Below are 26,144 nucleotides of genomic sequence, written 5' to 3'. Positions count from 1 at the left end.
CAACTACTCTGTGTCAGATTTTCACATATCTTTTCTCATTAATTTTCATAACAATTCTGAGGTACTATCCCTGTTTTATGGAAGAGACAGGTTCAGAACAATTAAGTGACCTGCTCCAGGGCACAAGACTAGTTGGGGTAAAGTCAAGATTAGAACCCATGCCCGGCTAATGTGGCTCAGTGGTTGAATGTCAACCAATGAACCCAGGGCACATGCCTGGGGCTGTGCAGGAGGCAGCTGATCCAATGATGTTTCTATCCTTTTTTCCCTCTCCATTCCTCTCTCTGAAATCAATAAAAAAATATTTAAAAAATAATTGGAACCCAGATATGTTCAACTCTACTGTATATTCTTTCCATTAGACCAGCGGTTCTCAACCTTCTGGCCCTTTAAATACAGTTCCTCATGTTGTGACCCAACCATAAAATTATTTTCGTTGCTACTTCATAACTGTCATGTTGCTACTGTTATGAATCGTAATGTAAATATCTGATATGCAGGATGGTCTTAGGCGACCCCTGTGAAAGGGTCGTTCGACCGCCAAAGGGGTCGCGACCCACAGGTTGAGAACCGCTGCATTTGACCATTCTATCTGACCATTAGTCATTGACTTCTGGGAAAAATTAACTTTTATAAATGGCAGTTTAATGCTTTTCAATTTTACATGAATCTTAATGGTATGTAGTGATTCTATATTTTAAAGTAATTTTAAATTAAGAAATATTTCAAACATAGAAGTTTGAGACTAACACCTGTAGTCATTATGGACCCATATTCTATATCCAACCTTAATATTATGATGTTTGAGTCAGACTTTTTTAAAAAAAGAAAACATTATAAGGCCCTGGCTAGTGTTCTCAGTGGTTAGTGTCAACGAGAGCACAGAAGGGTTGCAAGTTCGATCCCAGCCCGGTTGGGGTGGGTGTGGGACACAACCAATCAATGTTTTCTCACATTAATGTCTGTCCGTCTGTCTGTCTCTCTTCCTCTCCCTCCTTTCCTCCCACTCTCTAAAAATCAATGGAAAAATATTCTCCAGTGAGGATCAACAACAAAAAACATTAAAGGAACAGTTGAGACTTTCTACCCCTCCCTGATCCTATTTTCTTCCTCCCTAGAGATAATACTATTATGAATTTGGTATTTATTATGCATGATTTCTTACTTTTACTACATGCTTATGAATCCATAAACAATATAATATTATTTTACAGGTTTTAAAACTTTTAAAAATTGTATCCAAAGAACATATTATCCTACAACTTACATTTTGTGCTCAATGTTTTGAGATTTATCCACATGATATATATAGCTCTAATTCTTTAATTGTTGTTAAATGCTGTGTAGTATTTCATTAGATGACTACACCAAAATTTTTTAATTCTTAGATATTTAAACAAGATCCTGCTATGGTTTTTACTCCAAACATATCTAATGAACTTTCATCATAATAATGGAACTTACATTTTAATTTAAAAAGTGCAAAACTATTCACACTAACTTTTTTTTCCCCTTTGGTGCAGGTCATTCCCGAATCAATGTGTGGAAATTGCATAGTATTGTCATGGAGTACCTATACCATTGGTCACACATCTGTTTAGCTCTCATAGAACTACAGATAAAACTAAATGGTGCTATTATACCCCCATTGCCCTCAAAGACTGACTCCTGTGTGTATGCCAAAATGCCAGGTGCAAGCTTGCTAGGTAAATGCTAATGGAATTGGTGCTGTATTTAGAATATCTTTGTTATGTGCAGTTTTGTTAACTATAAAATATTTTCAATTGGAAGAAAATAGACATATAGACATATTCTGCTACTAGACACTTGCCTCAGCACTTTTTAAAATCAAAAGTGCTACCTAAGGAGAAGTTAGATCTAAAAAATATACAGTTAAGGTAGCCATAAACAAATGCATGTTATAGAATATATTAAAAAGTTTCCTTTCAATTTTAGTTTTTATCTGCCATGGGACTATTATGCTTGGCTGAAGAGAGTTATTTTCATTCTTTTAAGGTATAAAGTAAAGACCGAAGATTCAGAAAATAAAATGGCAGCTTTTACATCAAAAGAGGACCAAATAATAAAGATTTTTAAGAAATGGACTGGGAATTCTTTTTCTAATTTTTCAAAGACTAATATGAGTACTACCATTTCTCCCTCCTCATCACCACACACACACTTACCTTAGTAACAAGTTATTTCAATAAATAGAAATCCTTGTGGGAAAGTGTTTGTCCAAGACTCATGGAAAAGAGAAAACACCTTTAAAAAAATAACAACAAACCTCTTAAGTTCAAGAACTACAAAAAGAATTTATATTTACTTAAAGATTGTTAGTACAGCAAACTTTACTGCTCTGTTGTGAGATTTCATCTTTGCAATAAAATATCTGATGACAGTCCGTTTTTAATAAAATTTTGGGAAATTAAACTTCATTTTTTTTATTTGGTTGAAAAAAATATGTTGTGTTCCAAACATCTTATAATTTGAGGTCCCTGTTTAACCTTTTCTGATAAGATGGCAGTGTTATTACCAGTCCTCATCTCTTGAATGATCGCATGCCCAGTTTTAACCTATAAGCCTCTTTTGTATTAGAAAGAGGGCTTTTCAGGACATTTGCAGCAACATTTCTAGGAACAAGGTTCTTGAAGATATTAAACTGATAGCCCCATATCCTGAAGGCTTCAGAACAGCTTATAAAGAGTTCACTGTGAATACAAATGGTATTTTAGGCAGCAAGAAGGGCAAATTTGTATAGAATGCTACCTTTTTAACCACTATCCTGGGATTAGTTAACTAAAGGGCATTTTGTGTAATGATAATAAATATATTAGCATGGTGCTTTAACTTGTTTGAAGTATTTTCACATACTAGCTCATTTTATTGTCCTGATAACCTGTAAGATAGGCAGGTTATTATCTCCATTTTATAAATGAGAAAGTCTCTAAGAGTGAGTAAGTTACCTAGGTCACAATAACTAGTAAGAGACAGGGTAGGGTTACTACCCTTGCCAGCACCCAAGATACCTCACTAACACTTTCCACCCTTTACTAGGCTAATAATCGTGCATTCAGTCTTTTGGAAATTACTGTAAAGTTAAACAACTAGCAAGGCAGATTGGTTGATAAAAACATCAATGATGAAAGAGAATCATTGACCAACTGCCTCTTGCACACCCCACACTGGGAATCAAGTCCTGGGGATGGAACCTGCAACACGGTCTTGTACCCTGACCGGGAATCGAATGGAGGCCTCATGGTTCATAGGTCGACGTTCAACCACGGAGCCACGCCAGTAGGGCATAGAACTTACTTTTTAGTGAAGATATTTCTTATACTTAACGAAAGTTTAGATATCGATTTATATTTAAATCTGTTTGACTAAAGTGATTTTCAGTAAGTGTGCCACAAGAATTTTTAAAACCTGTGTGCTACAGCACATCAGTTGATGACTTAGTGTCAGATACTGCATGTTTTAAAAATCCCTGCGACAGCCCTAGCTGGTTTGGCTCAGTGCATAAAGTGTCAGCCTGCGGACTGAAGGGTCCCAGATTTGATTCCAGTCAAGGGCACATGCCCGGGGTTATGGGCTCGATTCCCAGTGGAGGGCCTGCAGGAAGCAGCCAATCAATGATTCTCTCTCATCATTGATGTTTCTATCTCTCCCTCTCCCTTCCTCCCTGAAATAAAAATATATTTTAAAAATAATCCTTGCAACAGACCAGTTGAAAACTGCTGGACTAGATAGATTTACTTATATTTACTTCTAATTCAGAAACCTAGACTTGAATAGTTGAATTTTTATTGACTCTTTCTCCATAGCTTACAAGTAACAATGACACTGTATGTTATAGACCAGCAGTTCTCAACCTGTGGGTCACGACCCCTTTGGGGGTCGAACGACCCTTTCACAGGGGTCGCCTAAGACCATTGGAAAACACATATATAATTACATATTGTTTTTGTGATTAATCACTGTGCTTTAATTATGTTCAATTTATAACAATGAAAATACATCCTGCATATCAGGTATTTACATTACGATTCATAACAGTAGCAAAATTACAGTTATGAAGTAGCAACGAAAATAATTTTATGGTTGGGGGTCACCACAACATGAGGAACTGTATTAAAGGGTCGCGGCATTAGGAAAGTTGAGAACCACTGGTAGACAATCCAAATCAACTGCGCTATCCAGCCAGGGCTATAAAGTTTTTTTATACTATAAATAAAGTGATATATTTTTACTTGAAGGTAAACTGTGATAAATTAAAGATGTATACTGGCATTTGAATGAATCATTAGTACCATTATTGCCTTTCCTTATCAGTCATGTTTGAGAGAAGGTCGTCCTTAAGTCAAAGTAATGGCATTGCGATCCAGTTTTTACTTGAGAATAAACTGATGATGATAGGAGAGATTCCATTATTATGGAATAAATATGAAGATTTTACAGGGGGAGAGGGGGTTATTTTTTTAATGGTATTGGGGTCAATGCAAGAGGACATAATAATCCTAAATGTTTCAACATACTTGAAACAAAAACTTATTAAAAGAAATAGACAAATCTAGTTGGAGACTTAAACATCCCTCTGTAGAAATTGAAAGATTTTTTCGGCTGCAATAAGACTAGTTTGGAATGGGCCAAGAGTGAGTGGATCCACAGTTAATATGACCAGAATTTTTTTTAAAAAAAGAGTATGGTATATGATTTTGATTCCTATACCCATTGGTACCACGGTATTATTTAGCAATCTGGTTCTATGAGACACTATGAAGATATAGATTTTCACCTTCTACCAAATTACCCTGAGCCCGAAGTACTCATACTGAACAACTCATTTCTGGGCCCCATCCCAGAGTTCCTGATTCAGTAGCTCTGGGATAGGACCCGTTAATTTTTATTTTGTATTTTTTTAAAATATATTTTATTGATTTTTTACAGAGAGGAAGGGAGAGAGAGAGTTAGAAACATCGATGAGAGAGAAACATCGATCAGCTGCCTCCTGCACATCTCCCACTGGGTATGTGCCCGCAACCAAGGTACATGCCCTTGACCGGAATGGAACCTGGGACCCTTCAGTCCACAGGCCGACGCTCTATCCACTGAGGCAAACCGGTAGGGCTGTATTTTGTATTTTTAACAAATTCCCGGATAATGCTAACCTGCTGGTCTCGGGACCCTGGGAACCACTGGCCTAGAATTTTGTCATTCTTTTCTTCCCACTGATTTCGAAGCAGTCAGTCGGTTTGCAAATTAAACCGAAGACCAAGGGACTAGAAGATTCCAAAACAGCGTTTGCATCCACTCCAAAGAGACTCAGCGGCTAGGGCTACGCGGATTCCTGGCCGCCCAAAGTCGCGCGAGAGTTTACGTGACTACGTCAGCGTCTGCGTCAGCGTCACGTCGGCGTCAGCCACGTTCAGCGGAGACCGGAGCAAGATGGCGATTCCGGGCAGGCAGTGAGTGATGCGGGAGTTAGGGTTAGGCTGGGGAGTGAGAAACCACGGCGACTGTGCCTTTGGCCGAGGAGTCAAAGCGCGCTGGAAGTGAAGGGGCTGTCTCGTCAGGGATAGAGACGGGAAAAGCGATAAATCCTGAGGAACACACTCCCCCTCCCCCCCCCCCCCCATATTTTCCAGGATGGAAGGAAGCCCGAAGTTTGAGGGAGAAACTTGTGAGGAAATAAAGGAAGTTAGGCTGAGGGGCAGAGAGCGAGACTTTTCTATTTTCCAAAAGCTCGGTCTGAGGCCCCTCAGTCTTGCTTCCTACCCCGCGCTTGAGTTTCTCCCCGTTTGGATGCCTTGAGGGGCAGTGAGAAGAGACCACCCCTGGCTTCCTTAGCGGGCCTTGTTCTTGCCGCTCAAGTCCCGGTTCCCGCCGTCCCTTCCGGTTTTAGGAAAATGTGCTGAGAAACCACAGGAAAGGGTAGGCATATAGGGACTTGGGGTTTGCGGTGCCGCAGGAGACAAATGTTGTACGTTCTTGCAAGTTTTAACGTTGGATGGATAACCCGTGCTTCTGGTGTGGCTTTCTGGGATCGCTGCATCTTAAAGGCCAAAATGTGAGGAACTGAGTGAGTTGCCTCTGATGGGAGGGTGCGCCCAGATACTCCAATACAAAGCGAGGGAGCTTACTGAGGTGTAATGAGAAGTTACCCTATGGCTACTCGGGTTTTTCAGTTCATGTAACCTTTTGAAAAAGTGTGGGTGATATTATCCGATCAGTAACTTCTGTAAAACGGTGTCAGTGCACAGTAAGGGCGGGGGGGGGGGGGGCGTGGATTTACTTTCTTGGCTCTTGTTAGACTAAAAGATAATTGAGAGTGTTTTTATTTTTAATGGACATGAACTGAGCTTTCCACTAACATGTTCTATTAAAAACCTTAGTCGCATTTTACCATCTAAATCATTTCTGTACTCTTCAGTTACTTCTCTTCTTGGATTAAAATGGTATTTGAGTTTGGCTTGTGCCTACAACTAAGCACTTAGAGCAGCGGTTCTCAACCTGGGGGTCGCGACCCCTTTGGGGGTGGAACGACCCTTTCACTGGGGTCGCCTAAGACCGTCGGAAAACACATATATAATTACATATTGTTTTGGTGATTAATCACTATGCTTTAATTATGTTCAATTTGTAACAATGAAAATACATCCTGCATATCAGATATTTACATGACGATTCATAACAGTAGCAAAATTACAGTTATGAAGTAGCAACGAAAGTAATTTTATGGTTGGGGGGTCACCACAACATGAGGGACTGCATTAAAGGGTTGCGACGTTAGGAAGGTTGAGAACCACTGACTTAGAGGAACAGTTATAAAATCTTAGCACCTTAGAACTTTGAGACGCCTGAAGATCGGAAACTTGCGTGTTCATAGACATGTTTTGACTTGGTAGCTCCATCTGGAAGAGGTAGTGAATGTATTATGTTTTAACGTTTAAATATAATAGTGTAATTTCTATTTCAAAAAAAAATGCAGGTATGGGCTTATTTTGCCAAAGAAAGCACAGAAGTTGCACCCTGTTTTGCAAAAACCATCAGTGTTTGGGAATGATTCTGATGAGGAGGAGGTAAGGGAACCTATGTTTTTCTACCAAATTGTTGAAAATGTGTATGTTTTTTTAAAATTGAAGTGTGAATTTGATGTCTTTGCTTGTCTTAGTTGTTTGTCAATACAGTGTATCTGGAGTATATTGTAATTTACAGAATTATCAAAAGGAATAAAGAAAGAAGCTCTGCTGGTGTTCTTCATAAATGATACATGAATAATCTGATCCCCCCCAAAGCTACAAACTTCACTTATCTTTAAGCAGTTACACAGTCATTTTAGACAGCTAATGCTGATGTAACAAAATTGTGTGTGTAAACCACCCTGAAAATAAACTATTGCGAAGTCACCAATTTCCTAGAAAGTTTTATTGGTAAAGTAGTTTTAGGAAACTATGTTTGTGGTTATTCAGTCTCTACTAAATGTAATTGCTCAGTTACAATTATGGTAGTGTGTAATGTTACCATAGCTAGTACTACAATAATATATATATATATATATATATATATATATATATATATATATATATATATATATATATATATATATATAAAAGGCAAATATGCAAAATGTCCCCTTGGGAGCTCGACCGGGAGTTCAATCACTCGCTATGACGTGCGCTGACCACCAGAGGGCAGGGGGCAGCGCGGAACAAAGGAAGGCCTCAGCTGGCAGCCGGTAGCTGGAGAAGGAAGGCCCTGGCAGGCAGCTGGAAAGCCCCGATTGGCCCTAATCACTGGCCAGGCCTGGGGATCCTACCCATCCATGAATTTCATGCACCAGGCCTCTAGTACATATAATATGAACATTTTATATTTTAGCAGCCAAAACTGTTTTCTTGTGAAATCCACAGTTTATAGTAGAAGCAACCCCAAATGTGTGCTTATGTAATACTTAAGTCATTTTCTATATTTCTAAAAGACCTTTGCATCAGTTATACTGGTACTGGCTTTGTTCTGGCAGAAAAATTACTTCTCTTTCAATTTTTACTAATTTAACATATTTGTTTCTTGTTTTCTATTAAAATTTATTCTAGATGGTTCACCTTTAAAAAAATTGAGATATAATTTACATGTAATAAAATATGTGGCTTTTAAGTATATAGGTTGATGGCTTTTGACAAATGTATATGCCCCACTGAGGATGTAGAGCAGTGATGGCAAACCTTTTGAGCTCGGCGTGTCAGCATTTTGAAAAACCCTAACTAAACTCTGGTGCCGTGTCACATAGAGAAATTTTTTGATATTTGCAACCATAGTAAAACAAAGACTTATATTTTTGATATTTCTTTTATATACTTAAATGCCATTTAACAAAGAAAAATCAACCAAAAAAATGAGTTTGCGTGTCACCTCTGACACCGCGTGTCACCTCTGACACGTGTGTCATAGGTTCGGCATCACTGATGTAGAGCATTCCCCTCCCCCCTGAAAGTTCTTTCATGCCCCTTTGCAGTCAGTCTACTTGCCCACATTCTGTCCTGGACAGCTATTTCATTCTGGTTTTTAATTTTTATTATTTATTTATTTTTGGTTAATCGTCACCCGAGGATATTTTTCCATTGATTTTTTAGAGAGTGTGGAAGGGAGGAGGAGAGGGGGGGAGGGGGAGGGGGAGTGGGAGGGGTCACCAATTTTTGTTGGTGACTTTTTTGTACTAAATCTTAGTTTGTATTTTTTGTTGGTTAGATTAGTGGTCAGTTAATAATTTGACAGAAATTCCCCTAAATATTTGCAACTAATAAGTCTCCAGTCTGCCAAAGGGGTCTGCTCATGTTAAGACATGCCTTCAGTATACAGCCAGGTATTTTATAACTTTGCCTTAGCCTTCACTTGTTGCTTGCGCAGTCTCAAGTTCAAAGGAGAGTTTAGGGCCATCTCAGGCCTTTCCTGGTCGCGCGCGTAAAGGTCTGTGTGTGTCTGCTGCGTTCATGGCCCAGAGCTTTCAAAGCCCTCGGTTCCCTTAAACCAGCGGTTGCGACCGCTGCATAGGAGGCTTATTCTTCAGCTTTAATATTAAAGCTTTTGGTTCGCCAGTTTTTTGCCTCACTTGTTAAAACTGTTATCCACTGCCTCAGGCAGCCCTGATGCTCAACAATTGTCTTTGATTGTTTTTGACAGACACCCCCCCAGGGAAAAGCCTGTTTTACTTGGCAGCTCTGTCAAATAAAGACAGCCTTGTGAGTGGCGTCTTCCAGGGAACCACCGTGGCAGTCCAGTGATAATTCTCCAGGATAGCTGTTTTGAGGGAACTCTTAACCCTCTCCAGTGGCTGCCAGACTGCTGGTTTCTACCATGTTTGTGGTCTGCTGTTTTAGGTACCATGACTCTCAGGAGGGGATGATGGAAATAGGACAAGTTAAAACCACAAAATTCTTACTGAATTGTTATTCTTAGTAAGAAAACTGTCAGGATTTTTATTGGAGTTGGAATTTATAGATTAGGAGAGAATTTTTATTTGTCTTCTCATTCATAAAGATTCATGTTTATTTGCTCAGGTGTTTTATATATCTTTTAATATAGCTTTATAATCCTATATAATAAAAGGCTAATATGCAAATTGTCCCCTCGACCAGGAGTTTGACCAGGGGGCGGAGCTGGCCGGCCACCTGCCCACAGCCCCTCCCCCCAATTGGCCCCGATTGGGGCGGGCCAGCCGGACCCCACCTGTACACAAATTCATGCACTGGGCCTCTAGTTTCTTCCATAAAATTCACTTACATCTTTTGTTACATTTATTTCTAGGTACGTTAGGGGCGATCAGGCAGGCAGGCAAGCAGTTAGAGGCAATCAGGCAGGCGAGCGGTTAGGGGCAGTCAGGCAGGCAGAGTGGTTAGGGGTGATCATGCAGTCAGGCGAGCGGTTAGGAGCCAGCGGCCCCAGATTCCTATGGGATCGGGCCTAAACTGGCAGGTGGACATCCCCCAAAGGGTCCCGGATTGCAAGAGGGTGCAGGATGGGCTGAGGGACCCTTCCCACCCCCCACCCACCCCCACACGAATTTCGTGCACTAGGCCTTTAGTGATATAAATAGAAGCAGTGATGGAAACAATGTTGTTATATTCCTGACTTTAATGGGAGTTGCTTATATAAAGTTTCACAATTGCAATGTTTGCTATAAGGTTTTACTACTATTTCTAGCTTACCAAGAATTTTTTTATCATAAAATTAAATTTTAATATTTTTAGTATCTGTTCATGTTAATTTTTTGAAATTAAACCATCCTTGCATTTCTGTAATATTTGTTTTTATTTAATTTGATTCATTGCACTCTACTAGTTCTTTTACCAGTGCTTTCCATTTTTGAGATTTTTGGCTTAATTTCATTGTTGAACAGTTTTTTAACGTGCTCATAGGAGCATTATTTCTTAAGTTCTTGATTTTTAAGGAATGATTTCCTGTTGCTTTCTCTTTTTTTAAAGTCTTTTTATTGATATTTTTAGAAAGAGAAAGGGAGAGGAAGAGAGATAGAAACACCCATTGGCTACCTCCTACTGGGAATCGAACCAGTAACCTCTTGGTACACAGGATGATGCTCAATCCACTGAGCCACATTGCCAGGATGCCTGTTCCTTTTATCACCTAAATATCTACTTGCATGAATGTAGTATTTCTGGGATAACAATTTATTTCAATATCTTGTAGACATTAGTCATTTTCTCTTGCACTGGATATTCTTATGAGGAAGTACAGTATTTTAGTTTTTTAAATCCTACTTCTAGATGATTTTTTTAAATTGGCTTGGACAACTGATATTTTCTTTATATCCTTTAATTTTATCTTTATGTCCTTTAAGTTACATCTGTCAGTGCCTTTAAGTTATATCTGTTACTGCTTTTCATTTCATAGAAATTTATCATTGCATCAGAATACTTTTTCTGACACATTTGGTGGGTTATCATTTTGGAGGAGTATCTTTGTCTTCAGATCTTGCATTTATTCATTAGTTCATTCAACAAATATTGATTCCCTGCTCTGTGCCAGTTGAACAAAAACAAAGCGACTGCCCTTGTGGAACTTACATGCTAGTGGGAGGAAGGGAGGTGACACATAGTTAGCCTAACAGATAAGTAAATTAAATGTTAATTTAGAAAATGACAAAGACCAAGAACAAGTAGACCTGGGTAGGTAGAATGATACAGTTAAACAGATATTTAGGGAAATTACTCAATATTTGTCTCTTGCTCGACATTAACCATGATTATGTTAAATAAACCTTTATCAGTATTTCAGTTATGTCTTTTCTGTTGCTCACTGTTTCCAGTTTATTAGCTGTAAAGGTGTTTCAGTCCTCATCATTTTCTTAGGAAAAAGCTCTGCACCTCCCTTTCCATCTCTTTTATTATTCTATTATCATTAATTCATTTAATTCATGGTCTTATTTTAAAAGAGTTTGATAGGGAAGATAGGGAAAGAGATGGAGATGATAGTTGAAGGAATAATGACAGTTGGTGTAATTTTTTGTTGTTTTCTTAGAATAGAGGCAATTTGTGCATGTTGAAGCTAAAAGGGAAGATGGTAAAAGGAAAGGAGAGATTTTACATCTAAGAAAACTAAGGTAATAGGAAATTACAGAAATTGGTCTATATCACACACAGAGTACTTAACACATTGTATGCGGGAAACGTGTTTACACGTTTTACGTATTTATACGTTCTACCAGTGTAGTAGAGCGCGGGACACGTATTAATACGTTTTTTATAGACTAGCGGTAGAATGCGGGTAACGTATAAATACGTAAACTAAAGTTATCGTAATTTTACTGAACGTTGCCATTTGCGCAAAAAATTAGCAAAAATGGCCCACACCACCTGTTAGCGCACGATAAAAACTACCCGCAAACAATGTGTTAAGTAATAGAGATAGAGTTTGAACCCAGAAGATCTACCTGATTCCAGAGTCCATGCTTTTAAACATTATAATATACTAGAGGTCTGGTGGACGAAATTTGTGGGGGGCGGGGGGGACTACCTCAGCCTAGCCTGCACCCTCTCGCAGTCCGTGACCCCTCGGGGGATAGCCGGCAGTTGGATATCCCTTTCACAGCCTGGGACCCCTCGCTCCTTACTGTCCACCTGCTCGCTGCTCCTTAGTGCTGCCATGTTGAATCTGCCCCCTGGTGGTGGTTCCACTGTTCGGCTGATTTGCATATTAGGGTTTTATTGATATAGGATTCCCTTTAAGAGGCAGTTTGTAATGGAATTTTAATAGCAAAAGGGTTAGTTGGGGGATTAGCAAAGATCAGACAAACTTCAAAGAGAGATGGTTTTTATCATGTGAAATTACACATTCTGTCATCTGGTGTCTTAAGAATATTTTAAGACTAGAGGCCCGATGCACGAAATTTGTGCAAGGGGCTCGGCCCCTACCGCGGCCGGGGCTGCCTCTGCCTTGGCCCCTGTCGCCGTGGCTTCATCTGGAAGGTCGTCTGGTCTACTTAGCATATTATGCTTTTATTATTATAGGTGGGACTACTAATTTTCAGCAAAGTGAATATTCTGTTCAAAAAAAAAAAATTTTTTTTTTTTAAATATCATCCTAAAAATTTTCAGTAGGGGTGTTACTACTTCCAGAGAGCCATTAAGAAATTTGTGGAGTGGCTTTGGCTTTTACAATTATTGGGAGTGAGTATTGTTGACACCAATTTTGGATGTGGGCCAGTGATGGTAGGTAGATATTCTCCCCATCTATATAGGTAAAATTCCTCTGAATATGTATACAGATGAAAAGCTGTTTATAATTTTATGAGCCTAGGACCTAAGTTCTTTTTACACAGAAACTCAAAATGTTTTGCACATTTTATTTTTATTAAAGTATTTTTAATAAAATAATATTTAAAATATCTTTAAAAATATTGTGTTTTGCATGGCAAAACGCAGGCTAAATTTTCTCCTAATTTGACTATCTTGTAGATTGAGGGACGATTATATCTTACATTGTTTGGAACTTTACCAAGAGTTTATTTACCATTTAAGAAAATTGGGTCACTGTTACCAGTGTCATTTGTGGTGCTTGAGTCACCAGTTCTGCAGTCAGCATATGTATCTTTAGCATTAATGGTGGTTACAGTGCTTCTACACGGTAGAAGAATCTGAGAATTTACTGTGTTCTAACATGGTTGAGCATTTACATGTTGAAATACAGAGTATATTATTCTAATACAAATTACTTTCCTTTTATATCTTCAGGTGTATGTATGTATGTATGTATGTATGTATGTATCCAAAATGGAATGGAAGGAAGAAATATATAATTTCAAAATTTTTGTGTAGAGAGTTTATATAATCTGTGTATTTCATTTCAGTATAGATAAGGGATATTAACAAATACTTTCTGTAAAAGAGGGATATTGAGTATGATGGAGAACTATCATTCTGTGCCTTCCCCTGATATAATGGCTCACTTATTATGTATTACATACATTTCCATACGTATGTGGGTCTGTTTCTCTGGAATTTGTATTCTGTTTCATTGATTTCTGTCTCTAATCCTGTATTTACATTTCCAACTTGGAGCAGAAATGAAATCTGCTATATATCTTTTCTCAGGAAGGCAGTATATAAAGACCCACTTGCATTGCTGCACAAACCAGTTAATCTGTCTTCTCTGACTTCTGCTCTTTGTATCACTTAATTCAGTACATGTAGTGCTCTGGGAACCTTTCCCACCTTTTTATAACATTCATCCTCTGTGGGCATTTTAGTTTCTTGCCTTTTATCTCCCTCAAGTTCCAGTCCATTCAAAATAGCCCTTCTTATTTTCTAGCATGATTATGGATTTATTTTTTGTGATTTTGAGGGTTTGGAGGAGGAGGAGATTTCAGCATATTAATTTGCCAGCTTAAGACAGAAGCTTTGCATTGCTTTCCTACCTTTAAGATCTTTAGTGAGTTGTTTAACATCTCAGTTTCAGTTCTGTATCTTAAAAAGTATTTTATAATATCTAATATAAAAGTTTATTTTAAGGATTAGAGGTAGTATATCCTACAGCACATAGCACAGAGTAGAAGTGTAATAAATGGTAGCTATGTTGCTACAATAAAAGTATCCTCTCTGTATGCAATAACTCATCAGTCATCTGAAAGTTTCATGTGCTATCTCCATCCCACTTTGTGTTTGACACTTATAATTGGTAGCCTGGCTTTTTTTTGATTTTTTTAAATAGAATCTTAATCTCCATTTTGTGTTGTGGCCATTATATTAGAAAAATTCCATGAAGAATTGCCACTTACTATGTTGGGAAGGAATGTGAGTAGAGCAGGTTTGGGTTGAGAAAGGGACTAAGAATGAGATTGCAAGAAAGCACAAATACTGGAAGAAATGATCAACTTTTTTTTTTACCATATACTTTACATTAGAAGTGCCTGTTTTAGCCCTTGCATTAGAAACAATTTCTATAAATAAACTTCATTTTCTTTTTTTTTTAAATTCCATAAAGAAGGCAGTAATGACCATAACTATATATACACACATATATACATACACACAGACATTTTATTGATTTTAGGAAGAGGGAGAGAAACATCCATCTGTTGCCTCTGACATGCCCCAATGGGGGATTGAACCCTCAATCCAAGTAAGTATAATTCCCTGACTGGGAATCGAACTTGCCACCATTTGGTGTATGAGAGGATGCACCAACCACTGAGCACACTGGCCAGGGCAACTATAATTATATTTTTGAAATACTTTTTATTTGATTTGTATGCAATCTCAATGCACCCAGTTGTTCATCATTTTTAACTGACTTGTTTCTGATTAGAAGATAGTAAAAGCTTTACCTTAAAATTTGCTGTTTAAAAAATTAGCTTTTGCCCGGCCAGTGTGATTCAGTGGTTGGGCATCAACCTATGAACCTGGAGGTCACGGTTTGGTTCCCAGTCAAGGCACATGCCTGGGTTGCAGGCTCAATCCCCGGTGGGGTTCGTGCAGGAGGCAGTTGATCAGTGATTCTCTCATCATCGATGTTTCTATCCCTCTCCCTCTCTGAATCAATAAAAATACATTTTTTTAAAAAATTAGCTTTCTAATTTTCCAAAACAATATCCATCTTCCTCATATATTGACAGGCTTTGATATTGCCTAATCTAACTTTACCATAAAAAATCATTTAAAAAAAGTTCTTTCTTTATTTTCATGTTTTAGTGTGTGTAGTCAGACAAAAAGCAATAATCCTCCATCTCATTCTTGGATTTATAAAATAGATCAGATCACTCTCTGAAACAAAATTACTTTATTAGTTTAGTAATAATTTGAGTTTACTTTAAAGATAAGAAGCAGCATTTGGAAGGAGATTCATTTCCTGCCTTTGGGCTTTATCTGCAAGAACTACATCTTCAATGTCAAGAGATTGTATATTTATAACTGAACTCTAATAAAGTCTGTACTGGGGACTCTGCACACCTGACTTGGTCATTGTGATTATATATTAGGTGCCAAACTGTTGCTTGTCTTTTGAGAAAATACCAAGTGTATTTCATTAAAATTTGACCTCTGAAGGGAGGATTACAAGACCTTTGACTGTTGATTATAAGTGCACTAGTTATTACCAACATGGTTAATGATGTTTTTGGAAATAAAGTTTGGGTTTCTAAGTGTATTGTAAGAGGTGTCATTGATTATAGTAAATATGTTTTCACTGAATCTTATGAAATGTTTTTCTACAATTTTTGACTGATTTAACATAGGAAGGATATTGAGAACCATGTTCTGAGTTTTTTCCCTTTAATCCATATCTTAACACTATATGTGACTGTTAAAGAATTATTTTCTTTATGAGCAATCCAAAAATTACTCTCTTTTTTATACTCCTTTTTTTTTTTAATATATTTTATTGATTTTTTACAGAGAGGAAAGGAGAGAGACAGAGAGTTAGAAACATCGATGAGAGAGAAACATCGATCAGCTGCCTCCTGCACATCTCCTACTGGGGATGTGCCCGCAACCCAAGTACATGCCCTTGACTGGAATCGAACCTGGGACCTTTCAGTCCGCAGGCCGATGCTCTATCCACTGAGCCAAACCGGTTTCGGCTATACTCCTTTTATGCTTCTACTTTTTGCTTTGTTTTTTCATCAGAGAAAACTGTCATACAAAACATCAGTGTCTTTAATTTCACCCTTGTTTTGTGTGTGTGTGTACTTTTTTTTTTTATTGATCTCAGAGAGGAAGGGAGAAGTAGAGAGATAGAAACATCAATGATGAGACTCATTGATCGGCTGTCTCCTGCATGCCCCCTACTGGTTATCGAACCTGCAACCCGGGCATGTGCCCTGAGACCTCCTGTTTCATAGGTTGACACTTAACCACTGAGCCACATCGGCTGGGCTTTAGTCATCTTTAATAGTCATTGTCACAGTTCCCTCAATTAGAAAACTGAGAATTAGCTTCAAAAGGAGATAATCCTCCCTGAATTTTTCAGCTTAGGTTCAGAGTGACCTCTTTATCCACTGATGATATTGCAACTTCAGGGATATAAGTCTCTGAATAGGATATGTAAAGTTACTCTACTCCCTCCATTATGAACTTACCCTATAAGAAGTAACATCTGATTTTTTTCAAAGGTCAGGCTTATCATTCTAAACAACTATAAAAATGGAAGCATAGCCTCTTGAGATGTCTCAAAGTATACTTGATGTTGGAGAGGCCCTTCCCAGTCTGCCTATTTATTCTACACTATATGAAATTAAAAAGTAATAGCCTTGTGCTTTATTTTTTCAAGTTCAGGTTGAAGCAACCAGTTTTAAAGTGACAGCAGGTGAACTGTGACAGATTGGAAGAGGAGAGATGGGCCAAATAATAAAAACAAGAAGTAAAAGTCCAGCATTTGGAGACTTACTCTTCTAGTCAATCCTGAGGATATTACTAACTCAGTGATCAAAAAATATATATATAGTTCATTTACACGAATTGGAAAGACATAAAAATATGTTGAGAAGAATTTCATGAGATGTTTATTAGCATATTTAATATTTTAATGTTTAAAATTGATACTCTAGTGAAAAATGGGTTATATCACATAATTAAAATTTTTATTAATTGAAAAATACAGTAATACACAAGTAATTCACTTAGCGTAGCACCTGCCTCTGTAAATGTTGGATACTGTTTTTGTTACCAACCTCTCTTCCTCTTGTTGGAGTCAATTTACTGTCTAAAATGTCTTTAGTCCTTTGCTTAAACACTTTTTTTTAATTCCAAGAAAGGTAGGGAGAGAGAGAGAAAAAAAAAAAGAACATCCATCAGTTGCCTTCCCTACATGCCCTGACCAGGAATGGAACTGGCAACCTTTCAGTGCACAGGATGACACTCAACCAACTGGGCCACTTGGCCTGGCTGCCTGTACACTTCTTTTAATAAGTATTCTGTTACTTGTATAGCCTTTGTGTATTAACTTTATCTCCATGGTTTTAGGGAACTAGAATTAGATTTGTTTATTTTGTTACCTTTGTTGCAGTGGAAAACAGGAAACACCAATTGATACTAAACATTTGAAAACAGTCCTATAGTCCTACAGCTGAGGCTTATATTTTTAATTAAAAATAAATTTACTAGTATTACTATTTTTTAAAGATAATTTACACACCACAACATTTACTCTGTTCAAGTGTACATTTTGGTGTTGGTTAGTATGTTTACAAAGCCTTACACGTTTAAGGAAACACTTTTACTTAACGTATGCTAATTATATTTCTTTTCTTAGCTGTAAGACCTTACTTTTGTCCATGTGGTTACTATTTCCTATTATATTCCTCTTGCCTTCTCTTAAATTCTTTGATTCAGGTCTAATGTCATATCTCTTTAGGGAAGGCTTTCTTGATTTCTCATACATTTTGTTTCCCTTTGCTCCCACAGCCCTTTTTTATCCTTTTATTGTGTTGCTTATCACGTTTATATTATAATGATCTCTTTAGTTATTTGTCTTCCCTTTCAGACCATTTATCTCTCAGGACAAAGACTGTTCTTGTTTTTCTGATATCTTCAGGAGCTAGAACAATGCCAGATATGGTAGGCGTTTCAGTACATATTTATTGAATGATTATAATCTCAGATAGTTTTGGCTGCCCATAAGCCTTAAATATATACTAAAAGCTTGATATACTATATTTAATGGTGAATATTAAAATAATGTGCTTTTTATTGCTGGGGATGATACCAATTTAGTGTTGGAAGGGACCAATCCACCCCCACCTAATACACACGTACACACACATTCACATGAACACACAAAGCAAATTGAAATCCATAGAAGTTGACTGACTTAGTAGTAAAGTTGAAGTTGAGACTAAAAAATCCGTTACCTCATTTGTCCTGTTCTATTCTGTTTTGTACCCCATATAGCCTAATATGGTAAGTTACAATGAAAATTCATTTGTTTCCAAAAGTGTGGGAGAAAGGCCTTGATAATGTCAATTCATAATACTACCTTTGTATTTTTAAAGCTAAGTAAGGAACCAGTTGCCAACCAGAATTTTAGAAAAGACGTATTAAACAATGACAGCATTTTTCTGTGTTCTAGACCTCCGTGAGTGAAAGCCTTCAGAGGGAAGCTGCTAAAAAGCAAGCAATGAAACAGGTAAGGTCAAAGAGTGACTTAAATGTAATTGGTGAAGTAGATATTTCAGCTCACATTTTTAAGTATCAGTTTTGGTATCTAGGTGCTGAGACAAAACAGAATAGGTATGTATAAAGAAATAATTTAACCCTAGTTGGCTTGACTCAGTGAATAGAGTGTAGGCCTGTGGACTGAAGTGTCCCAAGTTTGATTCTGGTCAAGGGCACATGCCCGGTTGTGGGCTCAGTCCCCAGTGGGGGCATGCAGGAGGCAGTTGATTGATGATTCTCTCTCATCATTGATGTTTCTATCTCCCTCTCCCTCTCTCTCCCTCTCTGAAAGCAATAAAAAAAAATTTTTTTAAATTTTAATTTGACCCTTGTTTTTTTTTCCTGTTTTTTTTATTGATTTACCTATTTATTCATAGGTAAATGTTCAAAAACAGCCTACGCTGGCCAGGCTGTTTTTGAAAATATGTTAGGACTAGAGGCCCGGTGCACAAATTCATGCATGTGTGGGGTCCCTCAGCCTGGCAGGTTGGCCTAGGGGTGTGGAGGTGGGGACGGGCGGGGGGCGCGGCAGGTTGGCTGTGGGATCGCACTGACCACTGGGGAGCAGCTTTTGTGTTGAGCATTTTCCCCTGGTGGTCAGTGCACATCATAGCCACTGGTTGACCAGTTTTTCGATCACTTAGGCTTTTATATATATAGTTGTTTGTTGATTTACATTGATTTCTGGGTTTTAGAAATTTTAAAGGAAAAAACACAGCTCAGTAAGTATAGAGCCAAGCTTCTAATTCAGGCAGCCAGGCTCCAAAATTGATGTTCATATATTTTGTCTTAAAATGTGATTGATAGAAATTTTTGATAGATTTCTGATTCTGTCTCAAGAAAATTACTTCCACTTTTTTGTGCTGTTAGCTAGCTAGTTCATAGTTTTGAAAAATGTTTAATTTTTTCTTTTAAAGACCAAACTGGAAATCCAGAAGGCCCTTGCAGAAGATTCCACTGTATATGAATATGATAGTATTTATGATGAAATGCAGAAAAAAAAGGAAGAAAATAATCCTAAATTGCTTTTGGGAAAAGACCGAAAGGTTTGTAGCTGAAAATACAAACTTTCTTTGACCTTGACCTGCATTGTATATCTTAATCTTATTTCAGCATGAAGATGGTCTGAGAAAAAGCTTTTAGGCATTTGAAGTGTGAAGTGCCCCTACTTCAGATATTATAGATTTGAGTTAGGACCCAGAAGCCCTACATTGATTCAATAGGAACAAGTGAAATATCTAACAGTTTTATAAATTTTCATTTTTGCTTTTTTAAACCTTTGCGAATAATTTTTTGAAATATTTTTCTTAGAAAGTTTTTGTTCTGCTTTTGTTCATGTTTACTTGTATTTTATCATCCTCTTATTTTTTATTGCTTCTTACCTCATAACTGAATCATCTACACATATCATGATCAGATTTTTATTTTGAAAAAAAAAAAGGTAAGGGGATTAAAATAAGTTCATATTTTTATCTTATTCTTTCATAAGCACAGACTGATTTTTAAGGATCTTTGCATCTTACAGTATCTACAAATAAAGTAGTGTGTAAAATTATGTTAAAGCTACTATTTTAAATAATCGTATTACAACTAATGTGAAAAGCTAGCAGGAACCTTTCTGGTTCATGTATCTGTTGAAGAAATATTAAAAGAATACTAGTAAAAATGGTGACAGAAACAGTGGTGGAAAAATTATTTACTTTGTTTTAGATTTTTAAAAATAATGATAAAATAGCACTGTGAATATTTTTTATTGGAAAGAATTTTCATTTCAATCTTGCTAATTTATATTGATTTTTGCAATGATGATAAGCCTGTTTATTTGAACTATTCGTTTTTTAAATGAATTCTTGATAAAAAATAGAGTATTGACAATTATCTTTGACTTTTTCCTAAATAATCTTGCTTTACCCCTTAGCCCAAATATATTCACAACTTACTAAAAGCAGTTGAGATCAGAAAAAAGGAACAGGAAAAAAGAATGGAAAAGAAAATACAGAGAGAACGAGAAATGGAAAAGGGAGAATTTGATGATAAAGAGGCATTTGTGACATCTGCTTATAAGAAAAAACTGCAAGAGAGAGCGGAAGAGGAGGAAAGAGAGAAGAGGGCTGCTGCACTCGAAGGTGAAATGGAAGAGGGCAGGGGTAGAAGGAAACAAGCAGCAGAATTCTGCCCTGTGGTTAGCCATTGGTTCTGTCACTGAGCCCTTTAATACAGTTCCTCATGTTGTGGTGACCCCCAACCATAAAATTATTTTCATTGCTACTTCATAACTGTAATTTTGCTACTGTTATGAATCGTAATGTAAATATCTGAAATGCCATATGTGTTTTCCAATGGTCGCGACCCACAGGTTGAGAACCGCTGAATTCTAGAACAACAGCAAACTTTCCGTAAAGCACCAGATTATGAACATTTTAGACTTTGTGTACCAACTACTCAATTCTGCCTTTGTAACACAAAAGCAGCCCTAGACAATACATAAACAAATGAACAGGGCTACATTTCAACAAAAATGTATTTACAAAGATAGGCAGCTTTGGCCTGTAGGCTATAGTTTCCCAACTTTTCTTTTTAATATATTTTATTGATTTTTTACAGAGAGGAAAGGAGAGAGATAGAGAGTTAGAAACATCGATGAGAGAGAAACATCCATCAGCTGCCTCCTGCACACCCCCCACTGGGGATGTGCCCGCAACCAAGGTACATGCCCTTGACCGGAATCGAACCTGGGACCTTTCAGTCCTCAGGCCGATGCTCTATCCACTGAGCCAAACTGGTCCCGGCCCAACTTTTTTTTTTTTTTTTTAATATATTTTTATTGATTTCAGAGAGGAAGGGAGTGGGAAAGAGGGAAACATCAGTGATGAGAGAAAATCATTGATAGGCTACGTCCTGCACACCCCTTACTGGGGATCAATCCCGAAACCTGGACATTTGCTCTGATCAGGAATTGAACCGTGACCCCCTGATTATAGGTTGATGCTCAACCATGGACCCACACTGGCTGGGCTAATTTCCCAACTCTTGATCTAGAGAATAGTTTACACACAGTGTATGTTATGTACTGTATGTCCATAAAACTGAGTTGCATTTTTGCCTTGTTGCCTATATCCTCACTTTTGCTTTCCTTCTCTTAGCACGTTTGGATGTAACCAAGCAGAAAGATCTCAGTGGATTTTATAGGCATCTATTAAATCAAGCAGTTGGTGAAGAAGAAGTCCCTACATGCAGCTTTCGTGAAGCTAGGTGAGACATGGCATACGGAATATTTAAAAGAAAGATACTGTTCATGATCTGTGGTTGAATCATTTTAACCCTCTGAAACAGTGGTTCTCAATCTTCCTAATGCTGCGACCCTTTAATACAGTTCCTCATGTTGTGGTGACCCCCAACCATAAAATTATTTTCGTTGCTACTTCATAACTGTAATTTTGTTACTGTTATGAATCGTAATGTAAATATCTGATATGCTATATGTGTTTTCCGATGGTCGCGACCCACAGGTTGAGAACGGCTGCAAGATAAGAATTGCAGCATTGCATATTGTTTTTTTGTTGTTCTTTTTTTAAATATATTTTTATTGATTCAGAGAGGAAGGGAGAGGAAGAGAAACATCAGTGCTGAGAGAGAATCATTGATTGGCTGCCTCCTGTACACCCCCTACTGAGCATTGAGTCCGAAGTCAGGGCATGTGCCCCAACCAGGAATTGGACCATGGCCTCCTGGTTCATAGGTCAATGCTCAACCACTGAACCATGCTGGCTGGGCTGCTTATTGTTTTGTCAGCCAAACCTGACTTAATTAAACGAATGGCTAGGATTTTACAGTTTCTTAATTTAAAAGATATTTAATTCAACATTGTGTTGATTCCGCAATAATTCTACTTACATGTTTAGGTAGAATATAAAAAGAGATGTGGTTTACTTTTATAAATAGGACCTAGCTTCCATAAAATGTAAAATTCACATCTTAATGGCTAGAAATACACTATCTAGTACGTAGCTACTAGTCATGTGTGGTTGTTTAATATTATAAAGTACTAGAGGCCTGGTGCATGAAATTTTGCCCGGGTAGGGTCCCTAGGCCTGGCCGGCGATCAGGGGCCTTCCTTCCCCTGGCTGCTGGCTGCCAACTGGGGCCTTCCTTCGTTTTGCGCCGCCCCCTGGTGGTCAGCACACATCATAGCAAGCAGTCAAACTCCCGGTCAGTCGAACTCCCAAGGGGACAATTTGCATATTCGCCTTATATAGGATTAAATAGGAATGCTAAAATGTTTATATCATAAGTATATAGCTGAAGGTAAAAGGGAGAATTAGTCCTAAACTTGTATTTAAATAAACTTTTTGGGAACAGAAACATTCAGATAAGAGGATCTGAGTCTTATGTTGCTGGGGAAAGGAGAGAGGCAGGAGAATGGAATTAAGGATTAAGAGAGGGAATTAGGTTTATACTTCCCACCCCCCAACTGCCAGGTTTTGATTTAAAAATTGATGAGACTTATGAGTCTAAGAAGGTATATTTGAAGATTGAGATTTAGTGTTCCTATTATTAGAGTTTCATCTGAAATAATTGTGAGGCCAGCCATGAAACTCCATAATGTCACTTGATAGTTACACTTCTCAGAGTCTAATAGAATTCCTAATTAGTGGTGAATACCTTAGCCAAGACAGTTGTACTAGCAACTCCTAGAGAACCATAGTTGTTGCTCTATTAGTATGATTAGTAAGTGATAAGAATGAATGTGTTGGTTAATTAACCATGCTTATCAACTGGGAAAATTCAGATGATATAAACAATTTTAGTGTTGCTGTTTGTAATGGTTGGATGGATTCACATGTTTTCATTTTGTGGCGATAGGTGCCAAGGAGTATTTCAAGATGCTGGTGCCTCTTTAATCATAAGAGGGTTTATTTAGTGATATTTTGAATTAGATTTTACCACCATTTTGCTGTGAAAAATTTTATCTTCATCTGCTTGCAGGGCTCTTCTTAATTTTTATAGAAATAAAAATAAAAATCCAACAAAGAGCCACAACTTAAACTTCATATTGTGAAAATACTAAGATCCAAAATATATCTTTCTTTTCCCAATTATTTATTCTTTGTCTATGCTTAGGATAAATGAAGGCCTTGTACACATCCCTGCCTAAAGGCTCTGGTGGTCCAATACAAAAGGCCTTATTTCTTTTTCACTTCTACCAATATTGAAAATATTCTAAATTGTTAGAAAATGCTAATTTGCAGGTGTTTACAAGGTAAATAGACATCAGCATCTTTTTACATTTGGATAATCAATATGCATATATAATTACAGTTTTATTGATTTAAATATTGAGAAAAATGTGAACACTTCATTTGCTTACTATAAATCATAATGTGGCACTTAGTGTTATATTATTTTTTTATAGGTCTGGGATAAAGGAAGAGAAACCGAGGGGTTATTCTGATGAAGTAACTTCAGAGAACAGAATACCATCTGAGAAATGCATTCTCCAAACTACTGTGAAAGTAGAGGAAAACCCAGATGCAGACAGTGACTTTGATGCTAACAACAGCGAGGATGATGAACTGGAAGAAAATAATAAAGTGAACTGCAGAAGGGAAAAGAACATAGAGACCACTAAGAATGACTCCAGGCATCACAGGAATCAAACCCACTCACGGTCATCTAGCGAAGAAAGAGAACATGGTACCAAAAGCCACACAAAAAGTTCCAAGTCAAGAGGACATGAGAAACGGGAAGATCAGCACCAAGAGAGACAATTCAGGAACCAGGAGAACTATTATACTGACCGTGATTACCAAAAAGAAAAGAAAGATTCCCATAGGCACAGAGATGCCAGTCATAGAGATTCCCACTGGAAGAGGCATGAACAAGAAGATAAACTGAGGGGAAGAGACCAAAGAGAAAGAAATGACAGAGAATGGAAAAGGGAGAAAGACAGACAGAAATATCCCACAAGAGAACAAGAAAGAGAGAGACATCGAAATGATCATGACCGACACAGTGAGAAAGGAGTAGAAAAGGAAGAGAAAAGCAAAGAAAAGGAAGAACATACGAAAGCAAGGAAAGAAAAATATGAAAACAGAGATAGAGAAAAACGAGAAATGAGTGTTCAATCTTCAGAAAGAAAGCGAGACAGAAAGGAAAACAGCCCGAGTTCTAGGGCAAAGGATAGGTTTCTTGACCAGGAGAGATCCAATAAAATGAGAGACGTGGAAAAGGATAAAGAAAGTAACCCAGAGAAACTCTCTAGTTCTGAAACATCACCGGGCGCAAAACACAGAACCACTGAGGAATGCCAAGAGATGGGCAAAGAACAAGAGAGGCCACACGAGACTGTGAACAAGTTTGCAAAACGGAACAATGAAGAAACTGTAATGTCAGCTAGAGACAGGTACTTGGCCAGGCATATGGCACGGGTTAATGCTAAGACATATATTGAGAAAGAAGATGATTGACTTGGTGGAATATGCTGTGTGAACACATGAAAGGAGTGTTAATAGTGGTAAAATACGTTTTCAAAATTCATTATTTGTTTAGGGTTAAGTCAAAAGTCAGTCTTTTTTTCTTAAATGCTTGACTGAATCAATATATAATATTTACATATCAATACCACATTCTTGGTTGTATTTAAGCAGCCTAAAGAGTGTGCTAAGTCCCGTCCCGGTAGATACTTTATGAGGAAAATTGGCTCTGCTATAACCATTAAAAGATAATTTAAGCAACTCTCCTAATGTTGGTTTTGTTGCAGGAGCTGTTTATTTTATAAATATTGTGTTTCCTATAAAATTAAGTGAATTTGAACATAGAGAATATTGTTATACTTTATGTTTTGAAATTTGTATTAAAATATAAAATATGGGCAGATATATATCTTGTTAGCTTGAGCATATTTGGCTTAAATGAGAATAAAAATGGTGATATGTTTGTACTTCTAATTTATGCTCTAATTTTAAAAGAAATATCATTTGTACACAATTGCTCCCCATTCCCCCACCGTTAAAAATTACTTTCATTGAATTCTGTGACCTCACAAGTGAGTAAATTGGTTGTGTATATAAATCAGTTTTAGCTAAGTGTGAAAAGATGGAGACATTTAGTCCAAATGATATTAGCTAAAGATCCAGGTGTCTATTTATGAATGTGTTGTTTTATATGCTCTAAAATATACAGCTTATTACAACTTCCATTTATGTGTCAAAACTGAAATCTCTATGCTGTCTTTGAAATTTACCATTTAAAATGAAATATTATAGCCCTGACCGGTTTGGCTCAGTGGATAGAGCATCGGCCTGCGGACTGAAAGGTCCCAGGTTCTATTCCGGCCAAGGGCATGTACCTTGCTTGCGGGCACATCCCCAAGAGGAGGTGTGCTAGAGGCAGCTGATCGATGTTTCTCTCTCATCAATGTTTCTAACTCTCTATCCCTTTCTCTTCCTCTCTGTAAAAAATCAATAAAATGTATTATAAATAATT

At 37.4% G+C, this 26,144-nt stretch overlaps 2 protein-coding genes across 6 annotated transcripts in view; both read left to right on the top strand.

Annotated features, from left to right (window-relative positions):
• The window catches only part of EFCAB5 (EF-hand calcium binding domain 5), an 81,906-nt gene extending 79,835 nt beyond the window's left edge, over positions 1-2,071 (top strand). The window contains exon 23 of the mRNA XM_059669749.1: positions 1,524-2,071. Within this exon, the coding sequence (XP_059525732.1) occupies positions 1,524-1,717 (194 nt within the window). The 3' untranslated portion in view covers positions 1,718-2,071. The remainder of the gene's footprint in view (positions 1-1,523) is intronic.
• Positions 2,072-5,407: 3,336 nt separating this feature from the next.
• Positions 5,408-26,144, top strand: NSRP1 (nuclear speckle splicing regulatory protein 1). 5 transcript variants are annotated; one of them, XM_059669260.1, is made up of 8 exons: positions 5,472-5,931; positions 6,989-7,079; positions 17,989-18,062; positions 18,574-18,630; positions 19,577-19,705; positions 20,578-20,785; positions 21,803-21,911; positions 24,052-26,144. In XM_059669260.1, exons 3-8 carry the CDS (start codon positions 18,051-18,053, stop codon positions 25,124-25,126), a joined length of 1,590 nt encoding a protein of 529 aa, XP_059525243.1. In that variant the 5' UTR covers positions 5,472-5,931; positions 6,989-7,079; positions 17,989-18,050; the 3' UTR covers positions 25,127-26,144. The 5 variants fall into 5 exon arrangements, with proteins under 5 accessions (XP_059525242.1, XP_059525240.1, XP_059525243.1 ...); XM_059669259.1 differs by lacking the exons at positions 5,472-5,931; positions 17,989-18,062 and adding an exon at positions 5,408-5,465 and having other exon boundaries at positions 24,073-26,144; XM_059669257.1 differs by lacking the exons at positions 5,472-5,931; positions 17,989-18,062 and adding an exon at positions 5,408-5,465.

The sequence above is a fragment of the Myotis daubentonii genome, chromosome 16 (genome assembly GCF_963259705.1).
Source record: "Myotis daubentonii chromosome 16, mMyoDau2.1, whole genome shotgun sequence".
In the NCBI taxonomy this organism is placed as follows: domain Eukaryota; kingdom Metazoa; phylum Chordata; class Mammalia; order Chiroptera; family Vespertilionidae; genus Myotis; species Myotis daubentonii.
This window is presented reverse-complemented; position numbering and strand designations above follow the sequence as displayed.